We start from the raw sequence: 16990 nt of genomic DNA on the forward strand, positions 1-16990 counted from the left end.
TGAAGAGATGTAGGCCTCGATCGGGACCACCGATCTGCGGGCGGGCCTGTGCCGTGGGGACAGTCTTTCCTTCCGTGCTGGCCTCTGTAGGGCTCTGCCGTGGCTGGTGCGGAGAAGAACCCCCCATGCGCATGCACAGGAAACATGCTGGCAGGTCTGCGCATGCGCGGAACCACGCCATTGGTTCTGCACATGCGCCAACTCGCGCCGGCCCTTCGGCGCAGCACCAACACCTCAGGCGCTGGCCTAGCCCCAGGAAGTGTGGAAGATTCCGCACCCTCCAGTCGGCCCAATGCCGGAGTGGTTTATGCCGCTTTTGGCGCCGGCATCGGGCCATCCAGCCAGTTGCAGGAGAACCCCGCCCACTTTTTCCCAATCTATTCTGTTCAGAACCCTCATGATTTAGAGCAGCTCTATCAAATCGCCTCAGAGCCATCCTTTGCACAAGGATAATGGTGCTAACTTATGCCATCTATCTTCATAAGTGACGTTCCTCATTCCTGGAACCTTTTTTGTGGATCTTTTCAACGCAAGTGACAGAATTTGTACCGAGCTGCTCCCCCAATAACAGGCTGTTTCTCTCCAATTCTAGCTCCTGATTGGTTCACTAATGAGCTATCAGCAACAAACACGAGAGAGAAACAGGCTGAGATTGGAGCAGCAGCGAGCGCTGGGAAGGTGAATGGTGGCAGTGAGCGAGGCTGCTGGGGGTGGGGTCGGGAGGTGGGGGGTTGGGAGGGGCTTGTTGTGAGGCTGCTGGTGTGAGGTGGGTGGTAGCCTCCTAGAGTAGATGGGGGAGGTTATCGAGCTGCTTGAAATTAAAATAGTGATCTTGATAATAGCTCATTGGAGTAAGGCAGAGATGATAGATATCAATTTTGATTTACAACACGGCCTATAGATCATGTAAAATAAAATTTTCTGCGCAGTGATAAATTATGAAGGACCAGTTCTATTTCAGAAGAAAGATTTGCATTTGTGTTACTGGGTGGGATTAAATGGAAATGAAACAGAATCCTGTGTTGAGCACGTTTAGCTAGGTGTTTCTCAGTGCTCACAGTGCCGGGAAAGACTTCCCTATCCAATGGGACTCTGCATCATTTCCGATATCGAGACCCCCAGCACAGCCTTTCAACCCCCCCATGCCCCAACTCACCTGTAAGGGGGTCTTGGAGCCCCCCACACCCCACCCCGTGAGGACAGGGCATCCCCGGGTCAGATCCCTGGCATGGGCAAAATGCCACATGGGCACCTTGGCACTGCCATCCTGGCACCCTGGCAGTGCCACCTGGGCACCCTGGCAGTACTGCCAAGGTGCAAGGCTGGCATTTTGCCCACACCTGGAATTGTGCCCAGGGGTGCCCTCCCCGTGTGAGATGGGTGTCTGGGGGCCCCCAAGGACTTCCGTACAGGTGATTTGGGGTATTGGGGGGTCCAAGGGTTATGTCGGGGTGGGGGGGGGGGAGTCGAGCGATTGGGGCACCATTTAAAATGGCATCTCCTCCTGCACTGAGGACATCAGCCCAACAGAGCTCCTCAGTGCAGGAAATGCAACAGCGAGCAGCCTCGGGAGATGGGGGCGGGGGCAATGATGCATTTCCGGCTGGGCAACCAAAACAAAACAGGGTGCTGTTAGATACCGGCGTCATTCCCGCTGCTTGCAGGGCCGGGAATGGTCCCTCGATTCCCACCAGGAACTGACTTTTTTTTGGTTAGATTGCGCCCATAGCATCTCTCTGGAAAGCCTGCTGCCTGTAAGTGCTGTATTGAATGAATGATTCAACAAGGAAGACCATTATCAGCTGTTAACCAGAGACTCTGATCAACCACCGTGCTCTGAGGAAAATGTGCTAAAGAACCACCATTTGAAGCAATGACTCTTATCTCTTGATCTACCCCTTTCTCCCCTCTGTGTGTCTGTTTTGTATGTGTGGGTTTAGGGTGGGAAAGTTAATGGGGGTAGTAGGTTAGCTTGCTGATATTCAATTGTGTTTACTGCATATCTCATCATCATTCTTGTTATAAATAAACAGTAATTGTATTTCTACTTAAGAACCTGGTGACTAATTATTGGGCAGCTAAGGGCCAACAACTTCAGTAATTTTTATATGAATTATTGGTTAAGTATCATGGGCGGAATTCTCCGCTCCTGCGCGGAATCGGGAAGGTCGTCGTGAACTCGGCCGAGTTTCACGACGGCCTCGGAGGCCGCTCCTCGCACCTTATTCCCTCCCCCCACCAGGGGGCTAGGAGCGGCGCTCCGTAAATCTCGGCCGCTGGGCCTTGACGCTTGCGTGCCAAGACGCGGCGCCTACGTGACATCAGCCAGGCATGCGCAGGTTGGCCGGCTCCAACCCGCGCATGCGCGGCTGACGCACGACGGCTGACGGCTCCAACCCGCGCATGCGCGGTTGCTGTCTTCCCCTCCGCTGCCCCGCAAGACGTGGCGGCTTGATCTTGCAGGGCGGCGGAGGGGAAAGAGTGCGTCTCTTGGAGACGCCGACCCGACGATCGGTGGGCACCGATCGCGGGCCAGTCCCCTCCCGAGCACGGCTGTGGTGCTCACTCCCCTCTCCGCCCCCCACAAGCTTCAAATGGAACTTTGGCGCCCATGTTCACGACGGCAGCGACCAGGTGTGGTTGCCGCTGTCGTGAACCGGTCGGGAACGTCAGGTCGTTTGGCCCATCCGGGCCGGAGAATCGCCGCTCGCCGTCAAAAACGGCGAGCGTCGATTCATCCGAGCCGGGGGGGGGGGGGGGGGTGGGAGAATCGCGGGGGATGCCAGGGCGGCGTGTCGTGATTCGCCCGGCCCTCCCGTGATTCTCCCACCCGGCGTGGGGAGCAGAGAATCGCGGCCCATATATTATTGTATATTGGTTAAGTTTCATATATTATTCTATACTATGTATTACATGGCCAGTGCATGTAATTGACACCAAACGAAGAAATAAATGAGGATGAACTGGTGTCTTAAATGTTGTGCGAGACACACTAAACTTACATCCAGGTTTCCCAAGGGATTTTAGACACTTCTTTCTCAACACTCCCCTCACTTAATATCGAGGTTATGTCTGGAAAATTGCTAGTATAGAAAGGAATCAAGAGACAATGAAAGTTTGGTGTATCTTTCTGATTGAGTGACCACTGTTTCCCTGGAGATAACCAATCAGAGCAACAGGTAACCATGGAAACTGCAGCTAAGCCATCAAAATATCTGGAATCAGTACTGTTAATGCATAGTTGGGGCTGCTTGTCAATTCATTATTTTAGTAAGTAACCATCCCTATAATGACTGATATGCTCAGTCAAACATTTGAGTACATAAAACTGTCAAGAAAGTGAAGCTGCTTTTTTATCAGGTGCGTGTTTGCACCATGTAAATTGCTGACAATAATATGTGATAGAGTGAGATTTTTAGTCCGTAATGTGCTGTCCAAAACAACCTGACATAAATTCACTGGATCGCCTTGAAATTTTGAAAGCTAATGTACTTTAATAAAGAGCTGCCAGACAGCATAATTATGCATGTGCAGTTTTTTAGCTGCACATATAAGCATGAAGTCAGACATTGCACACCTAAATAACTCTCAAAGTCAATAACAGTATGAAACTTGTGCTGAATGCAATGTTATCCACTTCTTTGTCAAATGTAAACAGATTGTATATGATGTACAGGTATTCCTTGGTAGATGATATCTTGAACTTGAATGACTGGATAAACAAATATATATATAATATATTTTTATATATATATATATATATTCATATATATAAAATTGATATAAAATTGGTTTATTTTGTAACTGTCTTTTCCATTCAGAGTTCAACTATTTCAGTTTTTTTATGTTACAGTATCAGGTTTCCATTTTTATAATTTTTAACAAAATAGTCACTAAAGTTAGCTCCAGTTTTAACTCAAGCTGGGTGTTGTGCAGTCAATCCAACCAGTTACATGCTGCCACATTCTAGGACATTTTGGTTCCTGGGCCTTATCTGCTTCGGCTTCATCAGTTTCCCATGTGAACCTAGCAGGAGGCACAGCGGGTGGTCTGAAAGATAGGTCTCCAGCACTTTAGTGGTTGGAGAGGAGGATTGGGAGAGCCTCCCCATCCAGGGAGATGGGGAACCCAGGGCTACGGGATCCAAAACTCTCTGGGACACAGAAGCAATTCTGTTCATCCTAGCCGCCACAAGGGACTTAATTAAAGAAAATCCACTTACCTTGTTGGGCCTCTTCTAGCCCTTGCTCCTCTCCCTGTTAAGTTGCTAAGAAGCCACAACAGCTTCTTCATTCAAATCTTCAGTCACAATTGCATTTGGTGTCTCTCACGCCTACTCAAGGGAACAGGTTAAGATCAGAAGTGGTGGGAGGACAGTAGAATGGAGGTGAGTAAACCTCACAAGGCCATTCGAACTGCACACTTGTCCTCTTTCTGCTACTTTTCCCTTTATATATATATGCTAGGCAAATATATCAGAGTCTTGCTTCCTGGTTTAAGTATTTTAGTAAACACCAACTTATTAAATTATATCATTCATGTAAGTTAAAGGATGTGATGCTGAAAATATACAAAAAACAATCACTGGTTATCAATGTAATATGTAGCACTATGCCAATATTGGTTTTTTGCTATAATTAATTTGCTATCCAAGAACTGCATACATATATTTGCAATCATTCCACTGCTCTAATGTTTAATGCCGTAATACATTTCAGAAGATTTCTTGAAGTTTCTCCATGGCATACCTCTCATTTAAAACAGCTTCATCCATCACAGGGGGTCAGCATGTAAATATCTGATCTTAGCACCCACACAGAATAACTTGCCCTGCAAAAAATAAAAAGACAGAAATTAATTGAATTATTTTAAAGCCATAAATTGTGGTTACTCTTTCCATCTGTATTATGTCAAATCATGCCTAATCATATGCTAGAGATACCTCAAAGTGCTTCACATGCAGTTTGAAGTGTAATGACCTGTTACATAGGTAGTTTACATTAATGTCTATATTTCCCACTGATTTTTTATCTTTTAGAATCAATTATGAAGTCATCTGGGATGTAATTGAACCTATTTAAGATCATATAAATGTAAAACATTCCCATCAATGGACTGCTTAGCAGGTCTAAGGTAGTGGAGGGTGGAGGACGTAGACTCCATGTTGAATGCTGAAGGGCGCATGGTGTGGTTTTCATTGGCTACACAGCACACCTACCTGAAACAGTTGGCAGGTGGCTGCTTAAATATGCAAATAGGGATCTATGCCAGTTTTGATATAGTACTCAAGATTGTGAGGGGGGGGGGGTAATTTTCCAACCAACTCTATGGGCAGAGGTTTGGAAAATGGCGATAATGAAAACCCTGAGTAAAAATTTGTATTGTGCTTCAGTTGAAGGGTCATTGGAGCCAACTTCAATCAGTTTTTTCCAGACATATCCCTTGCACATTGCAGTGAGCTCAACAGACTTATGTCCTGAAAGTTTGAGGTAGCATAGGAAATTAGACACGAAGCACACGTGAAGAAGTCACTGGAAAATTCACATTGACTGCAGCGCCAGATCGCAGTGTGCAGACCAAGTAACAATCTCAGAACAACAAAGACAAACATAGGGCTGAATATTAAGGTGGGTCGATGAAGGAAGGGGGTGCAGACAGCAAGCCCCCCCCCTCCCCCCCCTCTGGAAGCAATGTTGGTGTGGATACTCCGTGCCAACCCACCATGCAGCCACAGAGCACTGCAGGGTGAATTAACTGGGGCCGGCTGGGACATCTACCTCTCATTAAGGAGGAAGGCCTTCCCTCTGTAGCTGCCAGCCAATTGGATTGTGCCAATCAGTGCCAATAGTACCACCAAGGCGTTGGTGGCCACTGTCGGGGCTGCAGAAGACCAAGGCCCATGGATTACTGAGTAGGTAAGTCAGGTTATTTTGCTGGGAAGATTTAGCTTAGGGAAAGGTGAGTGGGTTTAGCAGAGGATGCATGTAAGAAGAAAGAGGTTTCAACCTAAAGGAGGCCACTCCATGGTCGGAAAGATCACCCCACCAAAGAGCAACCTTACCCTTTCCTTCCTGCCCATTAAGCATCTGAGTGAAAAAAATTGGGCTTCCCACACTGAATGTTTTATGGTGTGGGCAGTATATTCTGACCTTTGCTTTGTTATTATTAAATATAGCAGGCAGGCTTTAAAAATTTGGTGCCCTCTCACCCCCCCCCCCCCCCCCCCTCCCCTCTCCAAACTTATAGAGTGACTTGGGGGAAGGGTTTAGGGTAGGTGGTCATCCTATTTTATATGCCACCACATGGAAAACATACCTGCTGGAGATGTGTAAATCTCATCTCACAGAAAGTAAGCCTCTGGAAGTTAAGATGAAAACGGCTTCATGATAATGTGACTGTGTGAACTGGGAGAATATTAAACGATCAGGGTGATTTTCATTTTGAGAATTTTTAAGGTGGGTGATGACTACCTGAGGGAATCAGCATGGGAACAAATCAATGTTGTGTCTGGGTACTAGTTATAATGCGATAAGCAGGGTGTAAGTGTGAAACACACTCCCCAATAGGAAACTTAACCGTCTAAATGTTGAAATTTAGGCGCAAGGCCATGTGTGAAGGGTTTGTCTGCAGAGGTGGGGAAATAGTACTGGGACTGAAAAGCAGAATCACGTTGGTGTAGCTGGCAACTGCAGCATGTACATTCAATTCAGAAGTATACAAGTACCTGTCAGAAAACTGTCTCCAAGGCCTCCATTCATCTTTCTTGGACTGTTACTGAAGATATCTTCAATTCTCACCGGAAATAGCTACCTCCACATTTGCAGCGCCCATGGTTGCTGGGTGGGGGGGGGAACGAATAATCATTAGGGAGAGCTGAGAGATTAATGAAGTTAATTGTCATTTAATTCCAACTTGCATTTGTTTATGACATTCTAGGAAGGAACACAGGAACAGGAGTAAGACAGTCAGCCCCTCAAGCCTGCTATAGAATCACTACAGTGCAGAAAGAGGCCATTTGGCCCATCGTGTCAGCACCGGTTCCCCCAAACAAGCATTGTGGCTTAGTGCCATTCACCTGCCGCTTCCCCATAATCCTGCACATTTCAAGTGCTCATTTAATGTCATAGAATAACAGAATTGTCCTGCAGCTCAACTAGATAATAGTTTTTAAAAAATAAATTTAGAGTACCCAATTCTTTTATTTTTTTCAATTGAGGGGCAATTTAGAGTGGCCAATTCATCTACCTTGCACATCATTTTGGGTTGTGGGCTAAGACCCACGCAGAGACGGGGAGAATGTGCAAACTCCACATGGACAGTAACCCGGAGCCAGGATTGAACCCGGGTCCTCAGCATCGTGAGGCAGCAGTGCTAGCCACTGTGCCACCGTGCCGCCTTTCAATTAGATAATAGTGATTCTGTATCTTAAGTTCATCTATCTACCTTGGTTCCGTAGCGCTTGATATCCTTGCTTAACAAAATTGTTTTAATTTCAGTTTTTCAATTCTGCACAGTTTCTACGGTGTTTGGGGGATGAGATTTCTAGGTTTCTACCACCTTCTCATAGAAAGTTTGGTGTAATGCAGCATTAGGTCGCACTTCTACCAGTCTCAATTTTCAATGCTGGAAATGTGAATTCCAGCATCCATTACCCAAAACTGAATTCTAACCCTGCTACCGCCTTGGTTTAAGAGCAAACAGGACAATATTGGCATAAGAATGCACCCCCCTTCCTGTTTGATAGTTACAGTGGTGCATATGAAGCAGCCATGACGTATCAAATAAGAACAGACAATGCTGGAAATGTTCAGCAGGTAAAATATTCAACGTCAATGGACAGAGAAGCACCGTGGGCAGGGAATTTCCGGCCTATTCCGCTGGCGGGATCTTTCACTTTCGCCAACGGCGCACACCCGCCCCCACCAACCCTCCCATCCCTCCAGCGGCAAGTTCTTCGGCGGCAGGGTGGGCGAGTCATAGATCCCGGAGATATCAGCGGGAACTGAAGATCCTTCCAGTGGCCAATGATGAGTTGCTCCCGCCACCGGAAAACAAGCCACAGTGGGGGGAGGAGGGGGGAAAATCCGGCCCTCCGTTTAATTCTGGTGACAGGTCATTGACTGAAGCACGCTTCTCTCCCCAGAGATGCGATCAGAATTGTGAGTATTTCCAACATTTTTTGCTTAGAACATAGAACATAGAACACTACAGCGCAGTACGGGCCCTTCGGCCCTCGATGTTGCGCCGACCTGTGAAACCATCTGAAGCCTATCTGACCTACACTATTCCATTTTCATCCATATGTCTATCCAGTGACCACTTAAATGCCCTTAAAGTTGGCGAGTCTACTACTATTGCAGGCAGGGCGTTCCACACCCCTACTACTCTCTGAGTAAAGAAATTGCCTCTGACATCTGTCCTATATCTATCACCCCTCAATTTAAAGCTATGTCCCCTCATGTTGGTCATCACCATCCGAGGAAAAGGACTCTCACTGTCCACCCTATCTAACCCTCTGACTATCTTATATGTCTCTATTAAGTCACCTCTCAGCCTTCTCCTCTCTAATGAAAACAACCTCAATTCCCTGAGCCTTTCCTCGTAAGACCTTCCCTCCATACCAGGCAACATCCTAGTAAATCTCCTCTGAACCCTTTCCAAAGCTTCCACATCCTTCCTATAATGTGGTGACCAGAACTGCACGCAGTACTCCAGGTGTGGCCGCACCAGAGTTATGTACAGCTGCAGCATGACCTTGTGGTTCCGAAACTCAATCCCCCTGCTTATAAAGGCTAGCACACCATATGCCTTCTTAACAGCCCTATTAACCTGGGTGGCAACTTTCAGGGATTTATGTACCTGGATGCCGAGATCTCTCTGTTCATCTACACTACCAAGAATCTTGCCATTAGCTCAGTACTCTGCATTCCTGTTACTCCTTCCAAAGTGAACCACCTCACACTTTTCCGCATTAAACTCCATCTGCCACCTCTCAGCCCAGCTCTGCAGCTTATCTATGTCCCTCTGTATCCTATAACATCCTTCAGCACTATCCACAACTCCACCGACCTTCGTGTCATCTGCAAATTTACTAATCCATCCTTCTACATCCTCTTCCAGGTCATTTATAAAAATGACAAACAGCAGTGGCCCCAAAACAGATCCTTGCGGTACACCACTAGTAACTGAACTCCAGGATGAACATTTGCCATCAACCACCACCCTCTGTCTTCTTTCAGCTAGCCAATTACTGATCCAAACCGCTAAATCACCTTCAATTCCATACTTCCTTATTTTCTGCAATAGCCTACCGTGGGGAACCTTATCAAACGCCTTACTGAAATCCATATACACCACATCAACAGCTTTACCCTGATCCACCTGTTTGGTCACCTTCTCAAAAAACTCAATAAGGTTTGTGAGACATGACCTACCCTTCACAAAACCGTGTTGAGTATCGCTAATCAACTTGTTCTTTTCAAGATGATTATAAACCCTATCTCTTATAACCTTTTCCAACATTTTACCCACAACCGAAGTAAGGCTCACAGGTCTATAATTACCAGGGTTGTCTCTACTCCCCTTCTTGAACAAGGGGACAACATTTGCTATCCTCCAGTCTTCCGGCACTATTCCTGTCGACAAAGACGACATAAAGATCAAGGACAAAGGCTCTGCAATCTCCTCCCTGGCTTCCCAGAGAATCCTAGGATAAATCCCATCTGGCCCAGGCTTGTATTTAAGATTTCCAGTATCCACAGTATAATGTTTATGATACAGCATGATATCAGTCTAATCGTAGAGATGACAGGAATTATTCCAATGCATTTTTCTCATATTCCCTTAAAATCACACATGATATATAAAAATAAATTTACCTAGGAATTTGCAAATGTTATGTCACCCATTAACCTTATTGATTCAAAGTATTGGTGTCTTTTTTGTGCTGAACAGTAAAGGTCTTTTATGGATCATTGCTACAACCCACAATGTACCTATTGCCTCTATTAACGAAAGCTTGAAAAATGCAACATTCTTCCGACTGGTCGCATCAACCTTTTGTGTCAGTGTTTTGCTTCTATTTATCACCAAAAGCCGTTAAGTAACTATTAGTAAAATACTATCCCCTCAGTTAATGAGCAAATGCAACAATCGAGCAGGTTGTTGCACTTAATATATTACCTTAACAGAGTGCAAATTGAAAACTATAATATGGTTAATTCCTTGTTTAAATTTCCATTATAAAGTGAGCACGATCACATTGGAGGAGGATTTAAACTATTATATGTGGAATGAAATTATAAAACTCTTCTTTGTAAATGTGTTAAAGATTTTTGTGAGACATAACTCACATCTTTTTTGTAAGTCTACCGAAAAACATACGTGTAAAGTACGAATTTGCAGTATTGGAGAAAGAAATCTATGAGCAGAGGGAGCTACCCAACCAGCCGTATCCAGTACTCTTCAACCTTCCAGCCATCTGCTGTAAAAACTACCAGGCAATAATAGTATAAGCACATCAGAATTTTAACTAGGTTGGAGAACCATGTCCTCTATCTGGAGGGTTAAGGTCAAGACTCCCAAATATTTATTTAGTTAGGAAGCTGGATGTTCAGACAAAGAGGGTCGCGTTGAGCCCGGTGCAAATTCTGCTATATCGTGAAAATTGCGGGAGAGCCCAGAAATGGGATTCCTGTCGGGTGCCAAACAGTACGTGATGGAAAAAATCCCAGTGGAAAAAATAATCACTGCTTTAAAATTTAACTGCACAATACATCTGCTGGCTCAGGCAGAGAAAGCACCACCTGTAAATTCATAAAAAAGGAAACCACAACAGTTGGATTTAAATCTTCTCATATATTTGATCTGCAAGGCTTTCATTAATATCAATGTGAAAGTGATTTTACTAGGCTGAGATTGATAGCTTCCACACACAGTCAATTGTCCAGATTGTTTAATTTCCCTTCATACTTGAGTGGATTTCAAGTAGGCTGCGTGATACTAACTACAAGGTTTATAAACTTCTAGTTGTGATTGACATCTCTTGGACCACATCAAGGACAGTTAAGTGCTCTGACTTTCTCTTTTTCTGTGCAGGAAGCACATAACTGCATTTGATGAGATCTTTTGCGGGGGAATTCCGGGCAGGAGTCTCTGTAATGGGGATCTCTGTTTGGGGTCTCTCTTATGAGGGTCTTTGGTGGGTGCCTCTCTTATGGGGGTCATTCTTATTGGGGTGCCTCTGGTGGGATCTCTCTTATAGGGGTGTCTGGTAAGGATGTCTCTTAAGGGGGGGTTTCTGGTGATGATCTCTGTAATGGGGAGTTTCTGGTAGGTAGCTGCCTTAAAGGGGGTCTCTGTTGGGAGTCTCTATAATGGGGTCTCTGGTGGGGGTGGGTGAAGGGTGTCAGTTCATCCGCATACTATGGGGGGGGGGGGGTGACCCAGAAAATCCTAGATGTTGTTGGTGGGGGGGGGGGGGGGGGGAGTGGAATTGCATTGCAGGGGGCAGTGGCCCAGCTGCTGGACCTCGCTTGCGGTCTGCCCACTCAGATGGCCTGATAGTAGCATTCATGAGGGAATCCTGTAAGGGATAGTGAATCACCTCTGATTGGTCCGAGGGCAAATCAGAGCTGATTCATATTTGGCGGGAGAACGTAGGGTCGGATTCTCCGTTAACTGACACCGAAATCGAGCATTATGATTGCACGGAGAATCGGTTCTGACGCCGGAATCACGGCAGACGCCGATTTGATGCCAAATCCAGCACCTCGACAGCAATGCCAATGTGTTCCGGAACGCATGTCCAGTAGACACCGTTTGCATATTATTAGCGGGTCCAACCCTGTATTCTCCGGGGCCTCCACGATTTGCCACCTCTGATGGGCCGAGTTCCCGACGGTGAAGTTCTCTTGTGCTTTCAAAAATTGTGAAACTTGCGTGGCGGCTGCTAAGGGATAGAGAAGGCGTACAGAAGGTGGCCAACATCGCCATAGTTTGCTGACAGTTGTGCCACTGGCCAGGGGGCTTCTGCCATGGCTGTGGGGAGTAGGGGGGGGGGGTAACGAGGAGGTGGGCTGTGAGGTTGGGGTGGACAGGCAGGGAACACCATTGCCACAGCCAACAAGGCAGCCATGCAGCTGTGCACACAGCTAACAGCCCACTTTGAAATTAGTGCCACGGGTTGTATAGGTGTCCCCCCAGCACACCCCTGGGTGCCCTTTGGCCCCAGCCAACCCATCAGCCATATGGGCATGCTCCAGCGGAATCAGTGGACTCTCGGATGAGTGGGTGTGGGGATTGTCATGTGTATGTGCGACTGCAGCTTGTCAGCCTCCTGAGTGCAAATTACGGACCCGGCAAATCCCGCACCGTTTTTCATTGGAATCAATTGTGTTCCACGCAGCACCAGTGATAGCCCATCAACAGTAGCTGAATCGGTCTAGGTGTGGCGCCATTTTTTCTGTCGGAAAAGTCCACGGATTCTGCGGTGGCATCAACATTTCTGGAGGAATTCTCCAATTGCCAAAGCTAGAATCGCGTTCGCCGATTAGCTGGAGAATCAACTTTTACGCTGAAATTGGGGGCAGCACCGTTTTTCAGACACTCTGACCCCTGAAAAATGGCGTAATCGCTGAATACGCTGCATGCTTTTGGGACGGGTCTGGACGTCACCTGAGACCCTCCCCTGAAGCTCCACCCCCAATGGGCCAACTTCATGATGGCGTTGATCGCTTGTCTTCTCAGTTTTCGTGAACCTGGCGTGGCAGCTGCGGACTGTGTCCAGCGCCATCAGTCAGTGGGAAGCTATGCTGCTGGCCGGGGGGGGGGGGGGGGCTTCAGCGAGGGCCGCGGGGACTGGAGTGGTGTGCCCCGGGGGTAGCGAGGGGGTGTCGATCTGCAGGTCGTGTCTGCGCGCGGCTAGCGCCATGTTGTACGGCGAGACCGCTGCAGGCCGTTGCCGGGTGCATGCACGGCCATGGACCCAGCAATTCTCCAGCCATTTATATCGGGAAGGCCGTGCATTTTACGTGAACCCTTTTGCTAAATTTGTTTCCATTAATCAGCAGTGGTTGTGCAGCACAATTTGTCAAGTCCACAGAGGCCTGTCAAGTCCACAGGGGACTAATCATTGCTTCTTAAAAGATTAGCTGGTCTGAAGAAATAGGCAGTTTGTATTTTAAGAAAAATAACTTTCATGTGGAAGCAAAAAGAGCTGGAGGGACCCTCAGCTTTCGCGTTAATATTATAAATATTGCAGGCTACAACAACTATGCAATCACCCCTCACCTCCCATTTGCCATCTCCTCCCTTTTCTGAGCTTACCTTCAAGCTGGCTCTGTGTCAGTGCAGCTGAAATGTGAAGGAGGCATTGAGCTATATGGGGATGCTGACAGCTCTCCACATCGATTCCAATGAGACCACAGGAAGGTGCTTGTGGCTTTCATTCTAGCACATGAGATCAGTGTGACGACTGTTTCATTTCTGGCTGCAATTGAATTTAGGCCCCTCTGTTCTTATTTACTCTGTAGCATCACTTCATAATTTTAATACCTCAATCAAATTCCTACTGTTGTAACCAAAATAGCCCCAGTTCCCCATGGCTTTTTGTATATTCTCATTTCCTCTTATCAGGTAACTTCCTGTGCTGAACCTTCTGCATTGCCTCATGATCCTTCCTACAGTATTGATACCAAAACTGCACACTACACTGATTTTTTTTCTAAGCTTTTTAAGCAACTTTATTATTATATCTTGGTGTACAGATTAGTCCTGGGTTGAGGTGCAAAATGGGTGCAGCAGCCACCCATTGTACGCCCTTTGAAATGTAACCCGATTGATTGCAATGGAGTTGAACATCAGGCACTGCTTGTAATGAGCGGTCAATCTAATAACACCTGTATAATGCAAGATGAATTTCTGGCTTCTTACCTTTTACATTCTATACTTACCATCAACCCAATATTCCATTAATGTACTTCAAGACTGTATCTACTTGAAGTGCAACCTAACCTGGGGTTCAATTGGCTAGGTGGCTTGTACAGTCCAGTCCAGAGTCCAGAGTGTAGTGCAAAATGATGCTCATGGTGGGTATTTAAATCCCCATACAGGCCGTGATATTTGTTAGAGAACTGCTTTGCCCAAGTTTGATGCTAAGTGCTCACCTCAGGCTATATAACTACTTGTTTCTAACAGAGGGAGATGTCTTTGGGTCTTTGTGTCTTATTACCTTGCTTAACCTGCATACCAGCAAGGTGGCACAGTGGTTAACACTGATGCCTCACAGCACCAGGGACCCGGGTTCAAATCCAGCCTTGATGGCTGTGTGGAGTTTACACATTCTCCCCTGACTGTGTGGGTCTCCATCCAGGTGCTCCGGTTTCCTCCCACAGTCCAAAGAACAAGTTAGGTGGAATTTCCTTAGGGTCCAAGGATGTGCAGGTTAGGTGGAGTTACAGGGATGGGGCGGAGGGTGTGGGTCTGGGTAGGGTGCTCTTTTGGAGTGTAGGTGGAGGTTTGATGGGCCGAATGGCCTCATTCTGCATTGTAGAGATCCTATGGATGAGCCAAACCTCCCCTGAATGAACAAAACTATCTACTCTCTTTGTTCTTCTCCTGAAAGTACCACTGAATCTTCTACAATGTACCTTACCGAAGATTTTGCTGAATCGAGATACAGCACCTTCACTGCATATTGCCCATACATATTGCCTGCCATTACCTTAATGAACTTATCAAGTTTGTTAAGCATCTTTTCTGAAAACTGTCATGTTTGTTTCTAATTATTTTTTCTTTCCCATGATATTTTCAATTAGGACTAACTTTGGTACATCAATAGAACTTAACTTCACAGTAATTTTGCATAAGTACTGAATAAAGAAGTGATTTTTCAATGTAATTGGAAGAGTAAAACTTTTACGCATCTCTTAAGTGCTACAAAGGTATCCTTTCATCTTCCCAATGCAGTTCAGGAAGAAAATCCAGCTTCCTTAATGTAGCTGTTAGAATGATTGACTCTCATTGCACTGTGCCTGAAGAACAGAGAGAAGATTAGTCACCATTCTGGCAACTGATGTGACATAGCTGGGCAGTAATATAAATGTTACTGTTTAGTAGAATTCAACATTTCAAGCTATGATTTACCCTCAACTTGCATGAGTCAATATTTTATCAATATTGTAGGATTTGTTGCAAATCTCACTTTCTTAAAGTCTGAATGTTTTCTGAATATTTGCATTGTGTCAATATGTTTGCAAGTTTTCATCTCTCAGTCCGTTGAAGAAATTCTTCTGCCTATACGTCAGATAAAATGGAACAAGGTATTTTATATATAGGGCGAGGCGTGCTCCTAGCGATTCAATGGGTAAATACACCACCTGGTGTGGCAAAAGAAAATGCCAAACAAAAGAGTCCCAGTGGTACTGAGTGAGTGGAGCTTAACTGTGATGTTAGCAAGGGTACAGCAACTGGCCCAATGATCTCCAGGATAAATAAAGGGAAATGAATAAAACAACCCCGAGCCCTAATCATTGAGGACACTGTCGAACCTCTGGCTATGGTTAGGTAGCATAGCCAAAAACAAAATTGTCCGTACAGTCCAGACTCAGATTTGATAACTAGTCTCTTGGCCTTTGAAGCTTTTTACACACAGGATCTCAGTTTCAAACACTAGGAATGATATTTCTGAACAGTTATAGGATTTTAATGTCAACTTTGCTTTCGTTAACATTACTTTGTAAACTACAGCTATTTTATCCTATTGTCCCTAGTTTTCCAAACTGTTCTGATTCAGAGGCCCCCTTTTATAAATAGATTTGTCCTACTTCATCTTCAAAGCTTAAGAAATAGGAACAGGAGTAGGTTGAGCCTGCCCCTTGAGTCTGCTCCACCATTCAATTTGATCTTGGCTGAACTTGTATGCCAACACCACTATCGATTTCTACTCTTTGCTGTCCTACTGCCCAGACATCGATTGATCTCAGTCTTGAAGATACTCAAAGGAAGTAGCCACAGCTCTCTGCGTAAGTGGATGCCAAAATGTACAACCTTCTTGTAGAATCCAAGGAAGAGGCATACAGGAATGCACGGTAGGATGTAAAATGAACACAGGTCTATTTGATATACGCAGCGAACTCTCCTTGCCCCAAAAGGTCACCCTCACCGCTCTGCAGCCAGATAGGGGTTTAAATACAATGCGGTACCCCCTTGTTAAGGAGAAGCCCTGCCCCGTTTTATCGGGGGTGTTCATACTGGATGGTGGTCATGGGGAACCGGATGGTGCATAACCCGTGACCTCTGAGGGGGTCGTAACACTTCTCATTTAAGAAATGTCTCCCCCATTTCACTCCAACATGGCCAACTCCCTAATCTGACACTGTGCCCCCAAGTTCTATATTCACTACCAGGGAAACAGTCTCTCAGCAGTTATCCTGTCAAATCCTCTCAGGATTTCATGCATCACAATGGTAGTACCTCATGGGAACCCATGGTGCAAATGGCAATTCCAAAACGTGAAGCGCTCAGTAGTAGAGTATAGTAAAGGCCGCCCTACCCAATGGTGCGGCAAGAACTGAGTTGCATTGGGAAGCCCTGGCATTGCACTGTTTTCTGCTTTTCTCGGTTAGTTCTCATGACCTCTTTTGGTGTCTGCCGCAGATGCAGGCGTCTGCTCAAGGACACCCTCTTCATCTCCCACTGTAGCCCTAAAAGAACCTTACAAAACTGAGGAATTATCACTGAACCTGACAGACGCACTGTTCAACATCGCAGGCACTCTCACCTCAGTGGGTCAAACACATATTTAGATACTGAGTACTCGGTGAGGGGAATGGCACGAGTAGCAGAGACAGCCATAGGTAGTTCTACGTGAGAGGGTGGAGGACAGACACAGCCACGCTCAGTTGGGCACAGATACAAGGCCTCCAATGGCACAAGAAAGGAGACTCTACCTCGACCCATAACAACAGTACGGTAGCATTGTGGATAGCAC

At 46.1% G+C, this 16990-nt stretch overlaps 1 protein-coding gene across 2 annotated transcripts in view; it reads right to left on the bottom strand.

The window, feature by feature from the left end:
- htr4 (5-hydroxytryptamine receptor 4) overlaps window positions 1–16990 on the bottom strand; it is a 301009-nt gene that overhangs the window by 209730 nt on the left and 74289 nt on the right. For both annotated transcript variants that reach the window (XM_038795553.1, XM_038795554.1), the window contains exons 2-3: window positions 6725–6836; window positions 4749–4830 (exon numbers count right to left, since the gene is read on the bottom strand). In XM_038795553.1, coding sequence (XP_038651481.1) covers window positions 4749–4774 — 26 coding nt within the window. In that variant the 5' untranslated portion in view covers window positions 4775–4830; window positions 6725–6836. The remainder of the gene's footprint in view (window positions 1–4748; window positions 4831–6724; window positions 6837–16990) is intronic.

The sequence above is a fragment of the Scyliorhinus canicula genome, chromosome 4 (genome assembly GCF_902713615.1).
Source record: "Scyliorhinus canicula chromosome 4, sScyCan1.1, whole genome shotgun sequence".
Taxonomy (NCBI): domain Eukaryota; kingdom Metazoa; phylum Chordata; class Chondrichthyes; order Carcharhiniformes; family Scyliorhinidae; genus Scyliorhinus; species Scyliorhinus canicula.